We start from the raw sequence: 22361 nt of genomic DNA, 5'->3' as shown, positions 1-22361 counted from the left end.
ACTTACGCAATAAGCATACCAAGAATATGGTATCAATGTTGTTTCGCTGAAAACATCAAAACGTACAAATTTGTTTATTCCCCCCTAAAATCCCGAATCCCCGCCTGCGCAGCTCGCGGCATCCACATTACTGCGCATTACACAGAAATTCACTAACTTGCGGAGTTCGCGCAGCACGCTAATAATGCCATAATTTTGTCCTTAACCACGTAATTAATTCTTTGGAATACTTTACAGTCCTTTTTCGCTGTATAATGCAAATTAGATGTCTATCTCCGCAATGTGGGCAATAAATGCCTGTGTACCGACTTTGATTTAAGTGACCCGTGCCACGAGATAAGAAAAACATAACAAATACAGAATCACCATTGTACGCAAGAGTGGTTACAATATTTGTTTTTGCTTTGTTGTTTTACACAGGTCGTATACTTAACAAAATACACTTGAGGTGTTATTACCATAACTTCGTTTTGTTATTGTTTCTTTTAAGGTCATTCGTGTCTATGTAAGTAAAAAATATTTTTTGCTGGCTTGTAGCGTGTATTTATCTATTTTCAATGATTTTCCTTATAAAAGTGCAGCTCTAATGAATCCCATTTCAAAGTAGTTACTTAGCAAACCCTAACCTAATGCACATACCATAGACACTTTATACATTCTATCTCATGTGCAAATTTAAATTTCCTTGTATGTGCTAAATTATACTAAGTACATTTATTTAGCTACACCTGCTCATAATCATAAACACCAACGTGTTATTATGAAAGCTTGAATATGCTGCGCCACGTTGAACTCACCATCGTGACAGTACAATGCTTGCAAAAGGAGAGGTAAGATTATGTAACTTATATTTATTTCAGCGATATATCCCGTCGGAGTTATGTTATTGGCTGTAGAGTCGTTATAAGTCGTAACTTTATGACAGTCATGATTGCAGGAAGGATTAGTTAGACTAATAAAGGTGGACTTTGATTCATCATAGGTAATATAAACATTCCAGGTTACGATGGGACTATTTACTATCATTATGTGAATCAGTAAAGTAACACTAGTATTACTTTACCTATACTAGAGGTAGGTACTTATTAAAGGTAATCCTAATAAGGATGAAAAAAAAACTTTGGAATATCTTACACTTGCAATTTTCTTGATATACGTAATAGAAAATTGCTTCGAATTATCAGCTTTCAACTATTGCCCAATCGTAAGCAATGCTGCTATGAAATTGTTTTCTACGTAATTAAGCTCTTATCAAATCGCGTATGGAGCTAAGCTTTTATTTATGCGCTTAAAGCTGCAATAACTAATTTAGTTAATAATGGAAACGTATTTTCCATTAATACATAACATTCTTGTGTTGTGTTCTCAGGTTAGGACAATGATTTTGTTTTCATTTTCATTGTCCTACCCACGGCAAAGTTAACAATGTAGGTACGAAAAATAACGACGACAACTTCTCACAAACTTCGCTAAGCGCTTTGATAGAAGCTCATCAAGTAGTAAAATAAATAAAAAATACAAAATGCATCAGTGAGTAAATAAATTAATAAACCTATCAAAGACCCAACGACCATCACGGGTAGCCGAGTCATGGTTGATTGCATTCCCTTTACAATCCTGCGCAAACTCAACCATATTGTAAATTGTAATACGTCATCCTTAGACCTCCCACTGCCGTTCATTATTTAGCTTACAATAAGAAGCCAACATTTTTTCATTTCGCGATACTTGACGTCATAATCGTAATTTGCATTTCACAAATAGTCACGGGGGACTTTGTAGAGAAGACTGTAGTAGTATTATCACAGCCATCTGTTTACGTTTGTAAAATCACTGCCCATCGACATTGACAAAGGAGAGGTCATAAGTCAAATTCTTTAAATAGGTACAAAAAGCTATCGGTAAGCACAAAATAAAATGTAGATGAAAACAAACAAAAATATATACACATTGACCGATATGTTTATGGCCATTGATTTTTGGCGATAATCCGTTCACATTATCTTATATCCGTATGCATCTTAAATAGCTATAATTCTCATGGCGAATGACGAAACCAATAAAAATTAACCGTAAAGTGAAATGAGAAATGGAAGTAATTAGTGTACTCGTATCTTAGTTAATATCACTTTCCGCTGACGTCGGAGAAGAGTGCAGTCAATGCACTATTGAAATTTATCGTATCCTGCGAATCTACCGCCTTCGAGGCTGGAGGCGGTCGATGACCTAGGTCCCAGGAACGGCGTTAGGATACTTAGGTACCTAGGTACCTAGTACAGGCACTTACTAGGCACGGCTCAGCGCGGCCGGTGCCGCACGCCCGGATGACTTATGTCTTTTAGATGCAACCTCTATTGAATAAGAGATACAAGCGTAACAGTAACATAATGGATAATTTGCATAGATTGACCTTTAACCGCTTGGCGAGGATTCAAAAAGAAATATGGGATGGGAATGTCTTTGATGGGTACTGAACTTTAGGGAGATTACCAGCGAGTGGTAGAGCTTAGATCTAACAATTTTGTTACCCTTGCTTACTATTTAAATACTATAGTAGGTATACAGATCTAATTACCTACATACAAAATGAGCTAAATGAAGCCTCCAAGAATGCTCAACCATAACAGTACAACTACATTCAATATTTCGCGATGATAGAACACAAAATACGAGACTCATGACACAAAATTCATCCACATTCAATGCACCATTACAATATTTCATATTGGAAGGCACATTAATGTAATGACGGTAATTCCACTTCAATCATAAAATGGCGAACTGATGCCGCTCCGTACATTTAATTTGTTCCTCATGAGCTCAATTCTAAACTATTTTAGTTTACGATTTCACCAGATTTACGTTTCGAGCGTAGATAATTATTAGCCTTTGGATGCAAGCAATTTAGAAAAGGATTTATTCATTCCTGCACAAATCGCCAGAAGACATCAAACACTTCGATTCCAGTAAATGGATTTTGAAATTAAATTCATTGGATAATTTGTACGCATCAAAACCTTCATCCAGGACATTTCCATAAATGCGGCGTTTATGAACAAGTCCGGGTAATGATGGGAACCTTCAGCCGCCCGATTTGCCTATAGCACCACATTACCCGATGATCCATAATACGAACACGAAAGCGGCAACGCTAAAGGTTCGTGCAAGATAAGGATCTGGGATATAAGAGGATTTTATTACATAATTATATCTTACAGTAATGTGACAGTTACAATTTAATGCCCTGCTTTATTGAAAAGAAACCATTTAAAACTAAAACTGCAAAGCTGTTTAAAATTTATAGAGTTGCTGGTGTATATGTTTGGTGCATCATAGAGCTAAAACAATAAATATCTGGATACAATAATCTACATATTTCAATAACAATAGCACCAACACGCCAACAATAACGCCATACAAGATCATTCCGCATTCTATGTTCTTGATAAGAATGCTATTGCATAGAACATTTTAGTACAAGTTCGATACTAATATAGCAAGCGGGCGAAAACTGCTATGCAATTAGGGTGGCCAATAGTTGGAGATAGAAGAGAACTGATTCTGGTGTCGAAAAATGATATAAAGAATATATTTTAGAATTCGCTGACTCTACATAATAATTAAACAATTCATAATGAATCTTGAGAGATACAAGCAGTTAGTTTCTCAGTGATACTACTTTTATTCGAGTCGTGATTCTCAATAACTTCATGGTAATAAAACTAAAATCAACACGTTTTAACAACTTGATGCTTTCGTTAATTTTAATATCAAACATTGTGGTTTATCTGTAGATACTCGTAAAAAAGTTTAATGACCCATAAATTGTCTTAAGAAAGTCCCGAAAAGTTTTATTAAAGCTGGATTTCCTAATCACGTAGGCGCGAGTGGGCGGCCTGCGGTAAGTGAAATAGGAGTTGACGCCTCCGAACAACTTGGCACTGTTGTTAAACCCTACGGACACGTGCTATTTGAACTGGAATAAGCAAACACCGTAAAGGGTAGACTAAAAATGATATTGTTTTCAGTTTATATGTGTTTAAATACAAAATATCACCATACATTATTTAGCACGAAGGCCTCTTAAGACATTGTAGCCAATAAAGCTTTTGGGCAATCTCTTACTTATCTCAATAAAAGCTTGCTCGAGTAAGCTTTGGCAAATAGCAACCTCAGTTTAGATCAGACCGTTATCCTATTGATATATTGATATATTTATTTAACTAAGGTTCTAGAGAAAGCCTTGTGTGTATAGGGCTTTAGCTCTTACTTTTCGTGCGTCTTGTAACGTCTTGCCCGCGCAGTGAAATGTAGACTCATCAGGAGATCTAAGACGCTTCGCACGCTCTTTGTAGAATTTAATTTATCCAAAGCGTTTGCTATTCAATGCCGGTGAGATGGGTACCTTTGAATACCTGATACCCAACATCGACGTCTCGTGAATGTTTATTGTTTGAAAATTGTTTCACATAAATACAATACGCTAGCTTGAGCTTGAGCGGCGGCAACTTTCGTTTGTTTAATACAATGCTAAATAAGAAAATGGCGAATATCGCTATGTTTACACATTCATACTGAAGTAAGTAGATAAGTAACTATTATGTCTTTTTATCCACCGCTTTCGTCTATTGCTATAACTTACAATTAGATGGCAAAGCTTTTATGGTGTACCTACTTCAATATTGGTAAGGAATATTTAAAAACTGGTACTGGCAGAATGGCGATCTATAAACAGTTAGGACTACATTCAATTACGTAATTATACGAATGGTTATATACACATACACCCTGCAGCTTACATACATGCATAAAATTATGATATTCTAGACGAAGGTAATTATCTAACGGTTATAGTAACAGGGCCACTTATGGCAGAACAGGATGTGTTATGAAACTCTATTACACGTGGTTTTGTCACAAAGCTGTTAAACTAATATGAGTTAGTAGTGAGTCACGTACACAGCATACACAGCCAGGACCAGTCTGGATACAGTTACCTATGCTATGGTTGTTTATGCGTCACCAGTGTAGGCTTCCGGGGTATTACCTAACTGTACATCTATGCATTATGCAAGCATGTATGTTGTCCACCTTAGATTGCATCCTATCTTATAAGGGAAAACGCAAGGTTAGGTTTGCCACTTTCATGGAAAAAAATAGTGAAGATTCCGTTTGTAATCTCTGACGGAGATGAGCAACAGAAAGGATTACAATAGTCACTTTAGGCTATGAAGGGCAATTTCCCTTTAAAATAACGATAGGATACTTTGTGTATAAAACTAACCTACCTATCTTCAATCTATATTGTATATTTCTGAAATTGCAATGCGCTTAAATTAACTGTGTATTGCTGTATAGCTCGTTTAATGTTAATAAGAACCAAAACCATCAAGTGCTAATTAGTGTAATTTAGGGTAACTTTAATTCTTGTGACCAGCTCACGCTTACTTGGAATAATCACTGATTAAAATATATAATTCAATTTGTAAATGTAGTGTAATTACTTTGTGGGATATGATGCTCAACCACAATAAGGAAGCTAGATGTTAGTGCTTCCTTCCGAGCGGGTGTTATGCTCGGGGACCAAGGTCCAATTTACACCATCTTGGTTTGTCTATATGTACTTGGCAGGGTAGAAAACTCCGTCACCGCGATGCAGGTTTGTATGAGCGGCGGAGTGTGCCATAGTGCAGTCGTAACAGCGCCATCTGTTGGTACACGTTTGTAGTGGCGTATCGTAGATGTCGCCACACCACTCCCCCCGGAAGAACCGGAGGTGGATGACGTCAGGATGAGCTCAGCAGTCTGTGCGTGATGAGCTTACAAGTGCCAGGTGTGCTCAAGTCTGCGGTGAGTCGAGACGAGCGGGTTGCGGTGCTCTATCCACGGTGAGTCGGGATAGTGAGCGGAGGCGTCTTCGATGGTCGGGCGTGGAGCTGGGCCAGAGCTGTACCCGTGACCAGTGAAGTGACGGTTGCTTGCTGCCGAGGAACCAGGAAGGTCGGTTGCGATCTGCGATGGTCCCTGAAGGCTGGATGCTGGCTTGTTGAAGACTGGAGCTGATGACGGAGTGGCGGAGATGGTGAGGATGGCGGAGGCTGATGCCGAAGATGGTGATGATGGAGAGGTCACGTCTCACATCACGTCGGGGTCACCAATGTGTTGAACTGTGCCATCTGCAGCCATGGGAAATTCTTGGCGGGCCCGTTGACATTGGTATTTTCATGAGCCATTTTCACGTTACGCTGTTTAAACTCACACAATCACGAATAATGTCAGTAAGTCTATGAATTGTCACTGCGCGAAATTATCACTGCGCGGCGCGAACCTGAACCCTGATAAAACCCTAAGCGCACAATAAAACACGTAAGATCACGTCGGGGTCACCACTGTCGGCGCTCTATACTCGGGTAGCAGGGTTCGTAGGTTTTTATAAATAAAAGTTCATATAGACTGGTAAGACGGTAACTGTATTGTGTAAGCGCGAGGATGGGCCTTCAAGGCGTCCGACCGGTACCGAGGTTGCGTACTGACTGACTAAACTAAACATTGGTTTTTCTCTCGACGGTCGGCGGCCTTTTCAGGTAACAATCGTAAAACAAAGTGAAAATAACACGAAGGTACAAACAAAACAATTAGTATGAAACACATGGCAAAGGTTGGCTCGAACATAATACAAAGTAAACATCAAACAATAGAAAGACATTACAAAGGTTGGTGTTGCTTGATACACAGACACCTGCAATTTTAGGATTTTATTGTCGGAATGTTTAACTCAAATCTTTTTAGTGTTTCGCCGAGGTAACATGTGGTCCATTGTTGATCTATGCAATGATTGCAGGTGTCTGTGTATCAAGCAACACCAACCTTTGTAATGTCTTTCTATTGTTTGATGTTTACTTTGTATTATGTTCGAGCCAACCTTTGCCATGTGTTTCATACTAATTGTTTTGTTTGTACCTTCGTGTTATTTTCACTTTGTTTTACGATTGTTACCTGAAAAGGCCGCCGACCGTCGAGAGAAAAACCAATGTTTAGTTTAGTCAGTCATTACGCAACCTCGGTACCGGTCGGACGCCTTGAAGGCCCATCCTCGCGCTTACACAATACAGTTACCGTCTTACCAGTCTATATGAACTTTTATTTATAAAAACCTACGAACCCTGCTACCCGAGTATAGAGCGCCGACAACTTTATTACGTATTCTCTTTGTTAATAGGTTTTTCTCGTTAGTGAGAATCACTATACGAGTAGTTGTCTGAAACACAGTACTGTAGGTACCTACGTCTCTTAGTTCTTCGTACCTTGATAAAACGCTTGATTTTTATTGAAATCCTAATGTTTCACATAATTAACATGGTTCCCCATGTTAATTATGCATGTTGCTTTCTACTTTTCCAGGCATCAACAAAGGATTTAAAATCTTTTGTTTTAGGTCATTGTTAATGAAACCCATGTTACGAGTATGTTCGAGGATTTTTTGTTTTTAATTTAATGGAGCGGTTAACCATGGTCTTCTTCAACATTTCGCACACTATCCAACCAACTAGTGTACTTCAGTCACGATATCTTTCTTTCGCTGGTCGACAACAATATCATAGAAACGACTGAACTTATATTTTTGTACGATCGCACGACCTATGGATGAGAAGCGGCGTTTTTCTCACTTAAACAATTAGCAAACATAGGAGCTACCTAATTAGCCTGTTAATAATAATTTACACCGTAACATTGAGAGTATTGAAACCTAATTAGATGGGAACTCTTTAAAAAGCTCAATATAAATTACTTAATTCAAATTATTAATTTATAAGGTGTTAAATGTTTAATTATTGAATTTGTTTCTAAATGAGTTAATAAAATAGGTACTTTCAATTTACTTATGGTAGAGATTTCAATGTTTAATCTAAAACCAAACCTGACTGCACAATAAACATACTCGTATTCATGTAACGGAACGTAAATAATGGTGTTCTACGCAAGATTATGCAAGGCGTTAGCTATAGCCACAAAGTGCAATGGCGGGACCGCAAGGTCGTAGGCAGCAAGTGCAATAGAGGCCCAGCTAGCAATCCTATTAATTGTAAGCCTACACGATGCTAACCCCTGATATAGCACAGGAAATCTTCTTACTTTGTACGTTCCAATGTCTATTTAGACGTAACATTCAAATTGATTACTCGAAAATAAAGATGTTTCCGTGCTTCGGTTAGCATGTTAACCCATTGACCGACCACAAACGAGACACAATAGGAAAAGAATAGGGCATGAACTAAATGTGTTAGTAGTAGGTACCTACTGAAACTGTTAAGTTCTCGTGGATCCATAGGCCATAACAGCTCACAAAGTTTTAACACCAGGGTTGCAACATCAATGTGAAAATACACACGACGCAACAGAAGAAAGGACGTGAGAAAGAATTAAAAATAGTTTTTGTTGTTATTGGTAATGTAATGTCTATTATTTAATTCTCAAGGCCCTATAAACAGCTCCGTAAGACTAAGCGTTTCTGAAGCACATAAATCTAAGACACACCTCGAGTGGCGGAATACTACATGTCGTAAATGTAAGCACCTGTGCCAGGTTGTCCATTGTCTCTGTGTTACATATAATGTCACGTACAACTCAGTAGAGAACTAGTTTAGAGAGGTAGTAAGTTCTTACCTACCTATCCTAGTATTAAACATAAGAAGATTAGAGTAACGATAATAGAGCCGTTTTAAAAGCTCGTAAAGTAACATTACTAACGTGATTCTCGTAGTGATTCGGTGTGTAACTCTAAAATAAAACCCAAGAAGTTTCTAACTTCAACTAAATTTACGCACCAAACTTTAAAACTCAATTTCTTTTGTATTATTTCCTAACTAAAATAAAGTCGTTTCAGTTTTCCAACTCTACCATTGAATCAGCAGCAAAAATAGGAGAAAAGTCGCTTAATCCTAAGCTTTAAAGGAGTGGTAAAAAATGGGTAATTCGTTATACAGACAAGTTTTGCAGTCAAGTCGTAGGAACATTGAAATGGGCAGTGTTGTTTAGTCCTAGATAACGGCAACCTGGAGCGTAATGAATGAGAAAGCTGGACCGAGGCAGTTTTTATCTCACTCCGTGCAACGTGGTTAGGAACAGTTATCGACCATCCAGGCACGCGGACCGTTAAATGCTTCCTTGTCTACGTTTTTACAACTGTATCCTTGCGACGCGATCTTGTTTCAAATCTAAAAGCTCGTACACTGAAACTTAACGGTAGGTAGGTTGGGTAAGTCGGAAATTATAAGTCAAGGATTAAAAGAATCAAATAAATAAGACGCTTGAATCCATCATCATGATTACTTTAGTTATTCTTTTTCTGGTGATCCAGAAGAATTCCACCGCTGGACAAAGGCCTCTCCCAAAAATTTAGAAAGCGACTGGTCCTATACCGCCCGCATCTGCACATGTCTATGTATTCCAATTATTTAATAAAATAAGTATAAAGTATGAGTAATGTAAGGACCTAAGTACGGTCAAATAAATGTGGATAATGTTAAACAGACAAGATCAGAAACAAAGCGAGTTGACTAAAACGAGTTATCTAATCGCAATCTATCCTGAAGGAATGGCTCCAATCTAAATTAACCTTTGCTGGCGGGTTCATTTTGATCTTAACTCTGATCACGATTCACGAACTCATGCATAGGCAGATAAATAGGTATGTCTTATTATTCGCTGTTAGATGGCTTTTTGAGTTTATTCAACTTGGAAAAATGATTATAAATTAGGTATCCAGTAAGTAACTAGTCTCCTTGGTTTAGCGGTTTTTTTTTATCCACAACGACCTATCCTGGATTGGACACACATTTTAAGTAAATCTTTAGGTACTGTTCGCAGTCAATAACAAGAAATTTTTAAAAAATACAGCGCAGTTACAGCGGTTTTTAGCAATCTCTTCCGACTAACCTGAGGGGATTAGGTACATGGGCGTTTTTAGGGTTCCGTACCTCATAAGGAAAAAACGGAACCCTTATAGGATCACTTTGTTGTCCGTCCGTCTGTCAAGACCCTTTATCTCAAGAACGCGTGAACGTATCAAGCTGAAATTCACATGAAATACTCAGGTCTATTGTCCCTTTAAGCTGTGAAAATATCAAACTTCTAAGCCAAGCCAATCAAAAGATACAGCCGATTATGTCGATATTTTCAACAAATTTTCGACACTCGCAAAGGAATCAAAACCTACAGGATACTTCCCGTAAACTCAGAATCTTGAAATTTGGCATAAAGCATTGTCATATAATGCAAATATAGGAAAAATTGCGAAAATTTCATTTTTTTAGTTATATAATATAATAAAAATATTTTAATAAAATGAAACTTACTACCTTATTTCTCACGAACGAATAAAGGTATCAAATTGAAATTTATACCAAATACCTAGATCTATTGTCCCTTTAAGAAGTAAAAAATCAAACTTCTAAGTTAACGCGATCAAAAGATACAGCAGTTTATACCGACACCTTAGACGAATTTCCGTCACACGCTAGGGAATCAAAACCTACAAGGTACTTCCTGTGAACTCAGAATCTTGAAATTCGGCACGAAGCAACGTTATATAGTACAGATAAAGGAAAAATTGCGAAAATGATAAATTTGAAGTTATATAAAATTTAAAATATATTTTTGCTTACATGACATAAAATATTTTTTTAATAATTATAAACTTACTACCTACCCTTTTTCACATGAACGCGTAGAGATATTAAAGTTGAAATTCATATCAAACACTTCTTAAATCTAATTGCCTCTAAACTGTGAGAAATTCTAAATCAACGCAAAAATTCAAAACGCTGAGGTAGGTACCTACCTATAATGCAAATATAGGAAAAATAAATAAATAAAAAATAATCATACCGCATATTTTGAAATTCGCCACTACTCGCAACGGAATCAAGTACATAAGTAATTTGATTTAATACGTCATAAATTGTAAACCGCTACGTTTGTACGGCGGAACCCTCGGTGTGCGAGCCCGACTCGCACTTGGCCGGTTTTTTTTTTCATGAATTTAAAGATCATTAGAATTTATAGAGAATAACTTCTTGTAATAACGATTTTCAGTTCGAGATAACTGAACTTAATGTTTCAAAAAAATATGATGTAGGATAATTTCAGCATATTTTCAATCAATCTAATCTACAAGCTACGCTGAGCTACAAAACTAAAGTCCGATTTTTAATTCGACGGAATTCTGACAGCTGTCATTTTTTGACAATTCAGATGTAATAAGCCTTTTTTGCTTTGAATTAATAATAAATAATATGAAATGAAATTTCATCAAGTACAAATTTTAAGAATGAACCATTGTTTGTTTTGTGAATTCAATGTTCACTAATTATTATGTACATTTTAGAGACTAAATAGAAAAAAACGTGTTTTTAACACAGAAAAACGACATAATAACATAAACGAAAATATGTATTGCTCATCAATCATCATTATCGTCATCAACTTGGATTATAAAATTGGCATCTTCCTAAATTGATTATTTTATGAAGCTTAATTTTATTAACAAAAGAATTTTCATAAAAAAGGTTTGTAACCCATGGATTATTGGCTAGGGAGTCCAGTAATAGAAAAATAATTTCCCAATTTTTTTTGTAACTTCAAAAATATGATAATAAAAATTCAAATGACCATTTTGAAAGGATCAGTACATTTTTAAGCCTTAGTTTTTCAAGTGAAACCTTAAATTCAAGAAAGGATTATTTTTTAATTTGTGAAAATGCTCTCCATTCTTAGTGGGAATGTTTCAATGTTGACAACACTTCTGAAATGTCAAAATTCCGTCGAATTAAAAATCAGAGTGTAGCTATTTCGTTACAGTAAAATGAAACGAACCTCCAGCTACGTTTCGATATTATTCCAGACGGTCCCATGGTGTAATGGTTAGCACTCTGGACTCTGAATCCAGCGATCCGAGTTCAAATCTCGGTGGGACCTAAGTTTTTTATTTGGATTTAACTCTATGGTCGATTCGAACTTAAATAAAGTACATTTTCGTGACTGTCCTTTTCACATGTTTTTATCTATATTGTTCCTGAATCATAATATTTTCTTTAATTTAAGGAAATTAAACTTTAAAATAATAGAAACTAAGAGGTAACATCAGGCTTGATGCAAAAAAAATTGATAAAATTTGACCCTAACTCGTTGATGTCTTTTTTAGGGTTATTAACATTAAAATACAAAACCAACTAATTTCGCTAGAAAATCGAAATACAAAGTGAATACATTGAACAAGAGATACTAATTTTCCATTTTGTAAACCAGGGTGATATCATTCGTGTGCTCCGTGGAACTTCTCTATGTTGTCATGTTGTCCCATAGGTTGCTAGGGAAACAAGAAAATATACAACTTAATGTCATACTGTCATGTTTGTTGATATCAGTTGATATTGTTAGGACTTATGTTGTGGTTAGGATTGTTAGATCAATGCAGTAATTGTTTGTTTAATGATAAACAAGTGAACACGATTTTATAAGTGAATTAAAACTTTACGAAAATGCATGTGAATAAACTTAAGATATTGATGATAGGGCCTTCTGAAGTAAGAAAATAATTACTTACTCAATGCTAAAAATACAGTGATTTTACTTCTTTATTTACTTCTGGTTAATTTTTGTTACGAGCCCCAGGTTACAATACTAAATGCTGCATTAGCAATGAAGCTAGAAATGGTCGTCGCTTGTGAAATTCCAGACCGAAGTTAACTGTATTCAATTAATTTTAAATCCTAATAATCCCTTGATACCTTAGCTCCTTATTTAATTTTATTTTACAGAGCGGGAAAACCACCATAGCCAACTACCTATCAGAGTCCATAAATATAGAGGAGGCTGGACCTCCAAGGCCGACGCAAGGAGCAAGAATAGTAGAGTTCGAACTGCCCAATTTGAACGTAAATAGGAAAAATAACAATATTGATATTGAACTCTGGGACTGCAGTGGTGACCACAAGTAAGTGTTATTATAAAATAAGTTACCATAAATAATATTAATATTAATCGAGTTGTAAGGCCAGTGAGCGCTACGAGCGCCATCCATTGGCAACATATCAAATTAAATTGTTCAATTATACCTACTACGATTCGGAATACCTAGGTACCCAACTTACATTGCACACTTTAGCAGAAATTATATTTTGTGTCTATATGCATTGGTATTGTATTATACTTACCTACCTAAAGTAATCCATCAGTATTTATCTCTCGCTCCAAGATGACGTTGCGTTGCATCGTTGCATTAAAGATAAATTCTGTAGTAATAAAATAAATGTTCCCTTTCTTCTATTCTTCTTCTTTTATGACTAGCTACTCTCTCTCTCTCTATAGTCTTATGAAATTACGTATCTTCTTCATTACCCATACTTACCTACATAGGAGACCTCGTTAATTTAATACTGACCCCAATCAACAATTTAGCACTATTTAGTTTACCCCTCTTATTAATCCAGAAAGTAACAAATCATTGTCATCTACACCAGGATTAACAAATAATCCTTCGCCATAATTATGTTGCCTAAAGATAATCAAGTATATCATGCTCGGATAATGAGATGAGATGATGATGATTAAATATTTTCCGACTCTCATGAATAATGCGTATGATGACTTTGTGTTTCAGTACTTATGCTTTGCATAAATCAAATAGTCAAGTTGTTACCATTAGCACGTCATCCACATTTCCTACCTTTAAATAACTTTTTACTATAAATCTTTAGGCAATATCTGATTGATACCTACCTATTAAGTTTTTTGTTTTGTACTGAATTCAATCGTAACTTATCTACCAAAAACAAATGATAAGTAGGTAATAATTAAAACCAGTTTTGACTTTTGAGGCAATAAAGGTCAATGTAACTAAGGTGAAAATTATTTGAAATCATTCATCCAAGGTCAAAGTTTCCATTTGCCTGGCAAAGCAAAAGGGGAAAAGCGTCAACCGCAACGTGTAATTTTTTACCAATTCAGCCATCTTATTAGATTATTACCACGTGACGAACTGGTTCTGTGGTATTTTAAGTAAGTACAGTGGAATCTCTATAACTCGAATGTCAAGGGAAATGAAAAAAAAATCGAGAACGAGTTTTCGACTTAACAAGAACTTCGAGATACAAGGACTTAACTGCTGAAATTTCGACTTGTCGAGGACGGACTAGCTCCGCTATAAGTAATCGTGTCCTGTGGCGACAAGGACAAACATCACGTTCACAGCTGTGTTACTTAGAAAGTTTCATTGATGTATTCTTTCATTGCACGTGTACAAGACAAAAACAATAGATTAGAAGCCCCGAACCCGAACATTCATTTTGGATTTTATTGCTATTATTTCGGGGAATTCCAAGTAAGAAGTTATTATATTTTACTAACTACGACTTACGGAGTCCCCTTTTTTTTTTCGAGTTATAGAGTATAAATATGTATCATCAATACTTCGCAGGGAAATAACATTTTGTTCGAGTTACAAAGTCTAAATAATTCGAGATACCGCGTATTTAGGTGCTCAGCGGAAGGGAATGGCAATTTTTTTCGACTTACTGAGGATTTTGACTTAACGAGGTTCGAGTTATAGAGATTCCACTGTATCTAGAGGATCATTTTAAAAGAAAATTGTTTATTTGTGCAGATTCGAATCTTGTTGGCCCGCTCTTCGAGCAGGAGTGCAAGGGGCCATCCTGGTCTGTTCTCCGTCGACGGTTCAGGCTGCATCAAGAGAGATGGAACTACTCTATAACTATTTTGTATCTCAGCCTAATTTATCTGCCAAACAATGTGTCCTTTTCTATAATTGCACTAATGACAACGAAGATATGGATGCCTTGAATTTATGTAAGTCTGTGGTCTTAAAAGTTTGGGAATATAAATCTCCTCCCAAGTTAAAAAGTGTGATTTAACTAGTTATTTATGTGAGCGCTTGAATTTCAATGTTGCGGTTAGTTAGACTCAGTTGACAAACCTATCAAAATATTTTACATTATTTGTTTCCATTTCTTTGCAGCTTCAACATTCTCCAAGGTGTCACAAGTCGCTATCAACTTGAAGTCAGGAGGTAATCGACTCAAAATAGATTTTTCAAACTATGTAGCTTCTGTTCTTCAAGCATTAAACAAAGAGTCATAAACAAAGTTTGTGTTTTCTTATCAATATAAGAAATATCTTACCATTAATGTTTCAGATACTTACTTTTCGTACCTATGGAAACATTAAATGTCCTGAAAATCATTCATAAGTCCTGTAAACATTGAGATAACATTCAAAGTCCAATCTGGGCATTGGTTGGCATACATCACTACGGTACAGTATGTTAGCTACACACCTGTGTTGCATTAATTACGAAAATTATCACCTATTTTCACAGAAAAAATCAATTCCGAAATATGTATATGACAATAAAGGTATGAAAATCAAGACATTCTTAAGTATAAACATAGATTTATTTAAATGAGTAGGCGCTTCTTTATATCTAGGGCTTATTACAAATAGCAAAAAATCTGTACCTAACGTTGTATATTCTACAATCTACATTTATTGCTTGTATTTAACGTTTACATGTCTAATGGATGTTACGTAGGTACTATTTTGTATCTTTTATTACTAATAGGTTTCCCTTCCCAATTCAAAGTCAGTATTTTTTTTTACATGAATAAATAACGATTTTGGTACTTAACGTATTCATATTGCAATAGGTGTAACGATCCCAAAAACTTAAAATGTATGATAAGTCTGCCTTCAGTCTTAAAACATTTGGCTCTTACAAATGAGTACTTTGTAACATAAAGTAATATTATTTTATTTAACATAATTTATATTCTACATCTTATACTGACATTGACCTTTCACTTGGTAAAAAAATATTTACACTATAAGATATTGTACAGAAATTTCTTATTCTACTATTATAAATTATTTTAAAAAAAGTGTACCCACAAGTCTGTTAAAATTATATCACCTTAATCACATTTTGTAATATGTGGAAGGATTTTTAAGCTACATTTTTGATTCAAATAATTTATTTACCTATTCTAAATAAGAGACCATCCTAAGCTTACAAGCTTATTACAATATGACTAATGCCTATCATTTTTCCAGTGACCCCCTCTGTCATTATTGAAGTTTTTTCGATCTCTGTGACCTCTTCCCGAACCACCACGATTCCATCTATCGTTTCCCCGGCCCCTATGTCCGCCTCTATTTGGAAACCTTGGGAAATTCTGATCTCCTTCCATGAAATTAAAGTCATTCATTGGCCCTGGACCATTAAACGGCATATTTCCAAAATTATTAGGTCCATTGAATTTGCCGTTATTAAAACCATGCGGCATATTAGGAGCTATACCTAATAGACCAGGCGCGGGACCGCCGCGTGGATCTGATAAATTCTGTTGATTGAAACCATGCATTGGACCCACATTCATATTATTCATACCCATGCCCATAGGCGGCATATTCATAAGGTTCATATTTCCAGACTCCATGCTACCGGGGGGTAACGCCATACCGCTGTTGAGTGCAAATTGATTAACCGGTGTTTTAAGCAATGCTTCTTTGGGTTTAGGCAAATAAGTGAATTCTCCATTATCTCCTAAAGATATACCTAAATTCGTAAATATGCTACAAAGAACCGAATTGTTTTGAATACCTGATAAATCTAATTTTTTTCCTGGCATTTTATCCTGTTGATGCTGTTTTATCATTTGAGTAACCGGAGCTAGATGCTGATTTACGAATATTTTTTGAGTAGAACTGAGATCTCTGTACCAATTGGAATTTTGAAGAATATTTTGGAGCTCTAATGTATTATGTTTTACGTCTTGTGCAATGCCTTCATTTTCCTTTGGTTTTCTTCTAGGATCTACCCGCGGACCTGTAGGTGTTGGTTTGACTGCTTTTTCACTATCGCTATTTGATTCGTCTAAGGATAGCCGAAAAACTTTTCTTAATCTAGGATCTAATAAGGCTTGAGACTTGGCTGTACTATTTCTAATATCTGTGTAGTCCGGGCGCGGTATATCAATAGGTAAGAGTTTGTATGGTATTGGAGGATGACTATTAATTGATCCATCAATTTCAGATGCTGGAGTATAGTTAGGTATTGCTTTGAAAGGTAAACCCAAACGAAAATCGATGTCACCACTAGTTCCTTGACGTAAATCTGTATCACCAAAAGCAGGCATTTTATACTCACTCTGTCTTAGATCAACATCGGTTCTCCGACGGCCATCCGTAGGTTCACCATCAACACATTCATAAATAGAAACACGTGGTGGCCTCTTGTTAACAGCCTTGACAGGTTCACTCACCTTTTCAGGCGATCTTCTTGATCTAGGATCTCGAGACTTTGGAGAACTTAACGCTTCATTTTTTGTTTCTACTTTATTTTCGTGCAAATTATTTTTCATTGTATTTAGTAATTTTGTCACTTCCTCACTTATGTCTATTTTGGATAGATCACCAAGTCTGCTCAACACCGTTGACGGTTCTATCACATGTGGCGCTGGAGTTTGCGGTGACAATGACGCTGGCCTCGGCGATGATGCTGGGGACTTTTTCCTAGAACCTTTTTCTTCATCACTGGAGTACCACTTCTCGTCAATTAACAAATTGTCTTCATCATCAGTAGTTGACCTGCGATGTCTCTTTTCAGGGTTTTTAAATATAGGTTCAGGATGAAGAAACCTAATATCTGTATCACGTTCCTGTCTTACGTTACTGGGTTCAGTACTCACCGAGGCAATTCTCGGTGCATCTTCTGAAAAAGGAATTATCCTATGATCCACATCCTTAGTTTCATTAGAAATTATAGGCTTTTCATTTTCAAAAGTTTCGTTAGAAACATCTATGTTTTCTTTATCCTTTGACACGAATTTTAAAGCATCCTTGGTATACTGATCAATGTCTATCATATCTTTATTCTCTCTTCGTATAGTCCCAGCACTACCAGTGTTCACAGCTGAAGCTTCACTCGTAGCAACAGAAGCTGAAGGTTGAAAACGCATGTCTACGTCTTGACCCGGAAAGTCCGAAGGCGGTGTATTTGAGACTGGTACAACTGGTGGAACTCGCAAGTCAAGATCTTTTGTGGCTGATGTAGATCCAAGAAACTGCGGCGGTTGTTGTTCAGTATTAGAATTTATTAAACCAAGTTTTTGTATACTCATTGTATTTAGCTGTATTTCAGTTATCTGTTTTAAAGAAATACCAATACTATTTAACTGTAATACAGTCAGTTGCCCCAATTGATCTAAATTATCGATACCCATTTTAGTGAGATCAGAAATCTGTCGAGGTGTGAGTACACCAGTTAAATTTTTAATATTAAGAACATTCGTTGTACCTGCACTAGTCTGAGCATTAGTAGTTTGCGGCGTATTAAAATTCTGGTTCATGTTATCATTTTGCCATCTTGATTGCCGAACTTTAGGTGATACTTTTTGTTTTTCAAAATTGTTGACAGGTAACGAGGACTCTGGAACGACTTGTGGGTTAGGTATATTTATGTCAAAAAGCGACGGTATACCTTTGTCTTCATTTTCCGAGTTTTCTGAAAACATTTGCTGGGCTAATTTCAATTGGGTTGAGTGAATCATTTGTAATGCTCCGTCTCTATGAAGCCTCGGAAAATCACCTAAAATTTCTTTAGGTGCTGATTCTATATGTTTCAAAAGAATATTTTTTAAACCTTCAGTCAATGGTTGGCCATGTGCGAACTTACATTCATCTTTGTATATACAAGGAAGCCCGGTATGATAATATTTACAAGGAAAATCAGCATGCATATAAAGACATTTATCTCTCTTAGCGCAACAATCCATAAGATAAAATTTACATAATTCCATTTTTCTTGGAGGTTGCGCATCATGAGAGTAGATGCAATCATCCCCCTTATGGCATTTACCTTGCATATAATACAAACATAGCCCATCTGGATCTTGCATTGGATGCGCACCTCTCCTGCGGTCATTTTTGTTGTTCTTATTATTGCGTTCTCTTTGATTGGGTCTGTGTCTTTGTTGGCGATGATGTTGGTGTCCACGAGAGTCATGACTGCTGTCAGACGCATAGGAATCTCTGTCGTCATCTTGAAATGAGTCCATTTGTTTTTGTACTGGCGACGCTCCCCTAATACACATCATCTCGCTTTCGTCAACTTCATCTGTGTATCCGTGTTTTTTACGCTTCTTACCAGGTCCATCTTTAGACTCATTTTTCTTCCTTTTCTTATGTTTTCGTCGTTCTTCAACTTCCTCTTCCGGAAAGCATTCGCCATCATCGCTCTTGTTCATGACTTTTCTGATCGCCTTTTCAATATTACCTGCGAAATCATCTTCCGTAGCGGGAGTCACATACTTACGATTTTTTTTGCTTTTATCTTTTTTCTGGTCACCTTTATTCTTAAATTTCTTTTTTTTACCTGATTTTGAATAATAAAAATCCTGTGCTTCGGGTTTCTCGGGAGGTAGTTCCTCGGCCTCTGGAACATCTTCTTTATTTTCTTCTTCGTGGTGAACTTCAGTTGTATCTTCACCTTCACTTTCAATTTCTCCATCTTCCAAGTCTTCTATGTTGGCTGCAGACTCCGCCATTGTGAATGTATTACTGAAATGAGAAACAAATTCACATTAAAATGGGTTTGAGTGAAATATTATGTTGAAATATTTGGTTGAACGAACTCAAATATAGGTAATATTGGGCAATATGTAGTTGATAATGCATTTATATTGTATACTTTTTAAAGACACAAATTAATTAATCTTGGAATTTGTATAAAAAAAGTTAATAAGATAAGGCCATCGAGCATAGTCTGTTTCGTCGTTTAAACATCGGAAAAAAGAAAGACTGAGACCCAGAATAATAAAAGAAGGGAAACTTGTTAAAAAATTACATTTTACCTACCTAAGCGCACTATTACGTAATCTTTTTACGTTATTACCTATATACAAGCATTTTAATATAATTAGAATCCCTGAGTACCTATGTAATACAGACAGCCAAATTAAATAAATATATTTAAAGTAGACATAAAAATTGTTATTTTACATTAACTTATCTTTTGTTATCGCTCCATAATAGCGTCTAACTTTATCTCTGAGACAAGATTAACAAATTACCTATGCTAAATAAAAATCTTTTTTTATGATAAAATGCTTAACAGTAAATTGAATAACAAGGTTCAGGGTCTCTAGTCTAAACTAAAGTTATAAAACCTGCTAGGTAGGTACCTGAGATGTAGAACTTTGAAGATGACGGAAACGTGATTCTTTTAAAAACCTATCAATTACCTATTGTACTTATAAATTAAATGAAATTTATGAAAACCTAAGTTGGATAGCAACATTAGCAACGCGTCTCTTATTGATTTCTTTATAGTGAAAGTTACGTAATATTATGTACCTAGCTAGTACCAACTTTTACTCAACAATATTACGTTCTTTCTTATTGACATAAATAGTTACGATTTCAAAAGCATGACTATTATTAAAAGAAATTCATGAAAAGATCCACTCGGTGCCGATTTCTTTTGTGTTTATTGTTTACAACGCCCTATATTCGCAAAGGTGCGTCACGGTCGGTAGAGTGAGCGAGACGTCTACAACGCCACTACACCACCGCGCCCGCCGCCATTTTTGTATAACCCTACCAAATGAAATAGACAAGAGTTATAGAAATCTGAGAAATACCACGTGAATGTTATTGATTACAATTAAGAAAGTATGTAATATTTTACCTTACAGAAAAGTAAATTGATACATGAAATATATTCTACAAACACTGAAAAGCTGAAGCCCTACTATTGATTCATCGGATAGGTACGCACACTAGCACAAATAATGGCACACATAGATACATTGACATTCCTTTCTTGCTGACGTTGTTACTAAATTGGTTAAAATTTACTAAACCTACCTATACAAATAAAACGCAAATGCACGTTTTCAACAGTATTGGTACAAATTGAGAGCAAGTCTATGTGTTCTCTTAATACTATACCTAATAATCGTTGGAACAATTATCATTGAGAATTAGTAGATCTCCAATTTTCACAAAAATACTGTGGTGTTGCGCAGTTAATAAAATCAACATGAATGACGGAAGTCGGTACAATAACTGTTCATAGCCACTACTTTCAAGTGAATTAGGTGGATAGAGCCAAGCAAGGCAAGCAGTGGGTGGACGTTCACATTTCACAATGTCTTGCTGAGCGCTGCGCTCTCGTTCGCCACGATTGGAATGACGTCAGCCTTCTAGAATGGCAACGTATCCATATCTGTGTGTCCTTCCTCAACGAGGTCAAGTACCGTGTGTATACGCTCACTCACACAAATACACTAGGCGTCAAAGCAGATGACGTATCATGATTGCTTGCTGCTACGACAATCTAATTTGGTAGCATTGCACCTACTAAAATAGTATCTTGTGATAATGAGTTATTTACACAAAAATAACAATTAGAACCTCAATGACCAGCATTTTTTAAAATGACGAAATAATGAATTGAAAATTAAAATAAACACATTTTACCAACACCAAATTCTGAAGGTAGAAAACAGAATTAAAAGGAGTAATGCTTGAAATAGTTAATAGGTATTTAGCTAATATATACTAGGTAAACGAAAATGGAAAAATTGCATGCACAGGAATTATTTGCAAAGAAAATTATAAAAATAAAAATTATCTCGAGTAGTCTAATTGACGGACCGCCATTTTGAAGTTTTCTACAACCAGCCGGATCATAGATTTGAATGAACAAAATAAAATTAGATCGTGAAATATACGAAACACGATTTAATTATGTTGAATGTGTAGCAAATTGATACTGCACGTGTGTATTATGCTCCTTTGTGGCTGATCAAGCACTTTACTTTTAAAATAGGGGGTCACGCATTCGTTAATGTCCTAATAAGTAAATATTAATAAGTGTTACCAATCTTACATTAATGAACGATTCACTATGTGCGACTACTAAACGCCATGTAAAATGGAATCTTTCATAGCATTGCTGCATAAAGACGTAACAATTCGAGTACGCAATATTGATTACGGACGACGACTGCGGCGAAACGAAGCGGAGAATGCGGAATTCATTCGTAAACATTTAGTTCAGTTTCTGAACACGGGCAAATCCAATCAGTGGAGCTAGTGTGCATTCCAAGTTGGCCACAATGAGAAAAAAAACTCGGTGCTATCTGAAAATTATTAACAAAACTCTTTATGTGTCTACTGATTATCTAATTTAGTAATGTATTATTAAAAAAAAGTTAAATAAATTTTTTTGCATCCTGTCATGATTTTTACTGTAAAATTAAAGTATATTTTATAAATAAGTA

The 22361-nt window shown here is 35.9% G+C and overlaps 2 protein-coding genes and 1 non-coding gene across 6 annotated transcripts; 2 read left to right on the top strand and 1 right to left on the bottom strand.

Moving 5' to 3' along the window:
- The first annotated feature begins 11904 nt into the window (after window positions 1-11904).
- Trnaq-cug (transfer RNA glutamine (anticodon CUG)) lies at window positions 11905-11976 on the top strand. Its single transcript has one exon. It is a non-coding gene; the product is annotated as a tRNA-Gln (tRNA).
- A 440-nt stretch (window positions 11977-12416) lies between these two features.
- LOC135075573 (intraflagellar transport protein 22 homolog) lies at window positions 12417-15156 on the top strand. The gene is made up of 4 exons (XM_063969993.1): window positions 12417-12584; window positions 12819-12994; window positions 14663-14865; window positions 15035-15156. Exons 1-4 carry the CDS (start codon window positions 12540-12542, stop codon window positions 15154-15156), a joined length of 546 nt encoding a protein of 181 aa, XP_063826063.1. The 5' UTR covers window positions 12417-12539.
- A 292-nt stretch (window positions 15157-15448) lies between these two features.
- Window positions 15449-22133, bottom strand: LOC135075164 (protein suppressor of sable). 4 transcript variants are annotated; one of them, XM_063969516.1, is made up of 2 exons: window positions 21968-22133; window positions 15449-19632 (listed from the first exon to the last, which is right to left on the bottom strand). In XM_063969516.1, the coding sequence occupies exon 2, from the start codon at window positions 19617-19619 to the stop codon at window positions 16104-16106; it is 3516 nt and encodes a 1171-aa protein (XP_063825586.1). In that variant the 5' UTR covers window positions 19620-19632; window positions 21968-22133; the 3' UTR covers window positions 15449-16103. The 4 variants fall into 4 exon arrangements, with proteins under 4 accessions (XP_063825586.1, XP_063825585.1, XP_063825588.1 ...); XM_063969515.1 differs by lacking the exon at window positions 21968-22133 and adding an exon at window positions 21025-21267; XM_063969518.1 differs by lacking the exon at window positions 21968-22133 and adding an exon at window positions 20256-20607.
- Window positions 22134-22361: the final 228 nt, after the last annotated feature.

This window comes from Ostrinia nubilalis, chromosome 10 (assembly GCF_963855985.1).
Source record: "Ostrinia nubilalis chromosome 10, ilOstNubi1.1, whole genome shotgun sequence".
NCBI classification, from domain to species: Eukaryota; Metazoa; Arthropoda; class Insecta; order Lepidoptera; family Crambidae; genus Ostrinia; species Ostrinia nubilalis.
Note: the sequence above shows the minus strand (reverse complement) of the source record. Positions and strands in the feature narration are given on the sequence as shown.

Coding starts and splice junctions, on each gene's coding strand:
- LOC135075573 (XM_063969993.1), top strand. CDS start 12,540: ATGCATGTGAATAAACTTAAGATATTGATGATAGGGCCTTCTGAA. Junction 12,585..12,818: donor TGATGATAGGGCCTTCTGAA/GTAAGAAAATAA, acceptor TTTATTTTACAG/AGCGGGAAAACCACCATAGC. Junction 12,995..14,662: donor GACTGCAGTGGTGACCACAA/GTAAGTGTTATT, acceptor TTATTTGTGCAG/ATTCGAATCTTGTTGGCCCG.
- LOC135075164 (XM_063969515.1), bottom strand. CDS start 21,050: ATGATAATTGTTCCAACGATTATTAG. Junction 19,633..21,024: donor ATTGTTCCAACGATTATTAG/GTATAGTATTAA, acceptor TTCTCATTTCAG/TAATACATTCACAATGGCGG.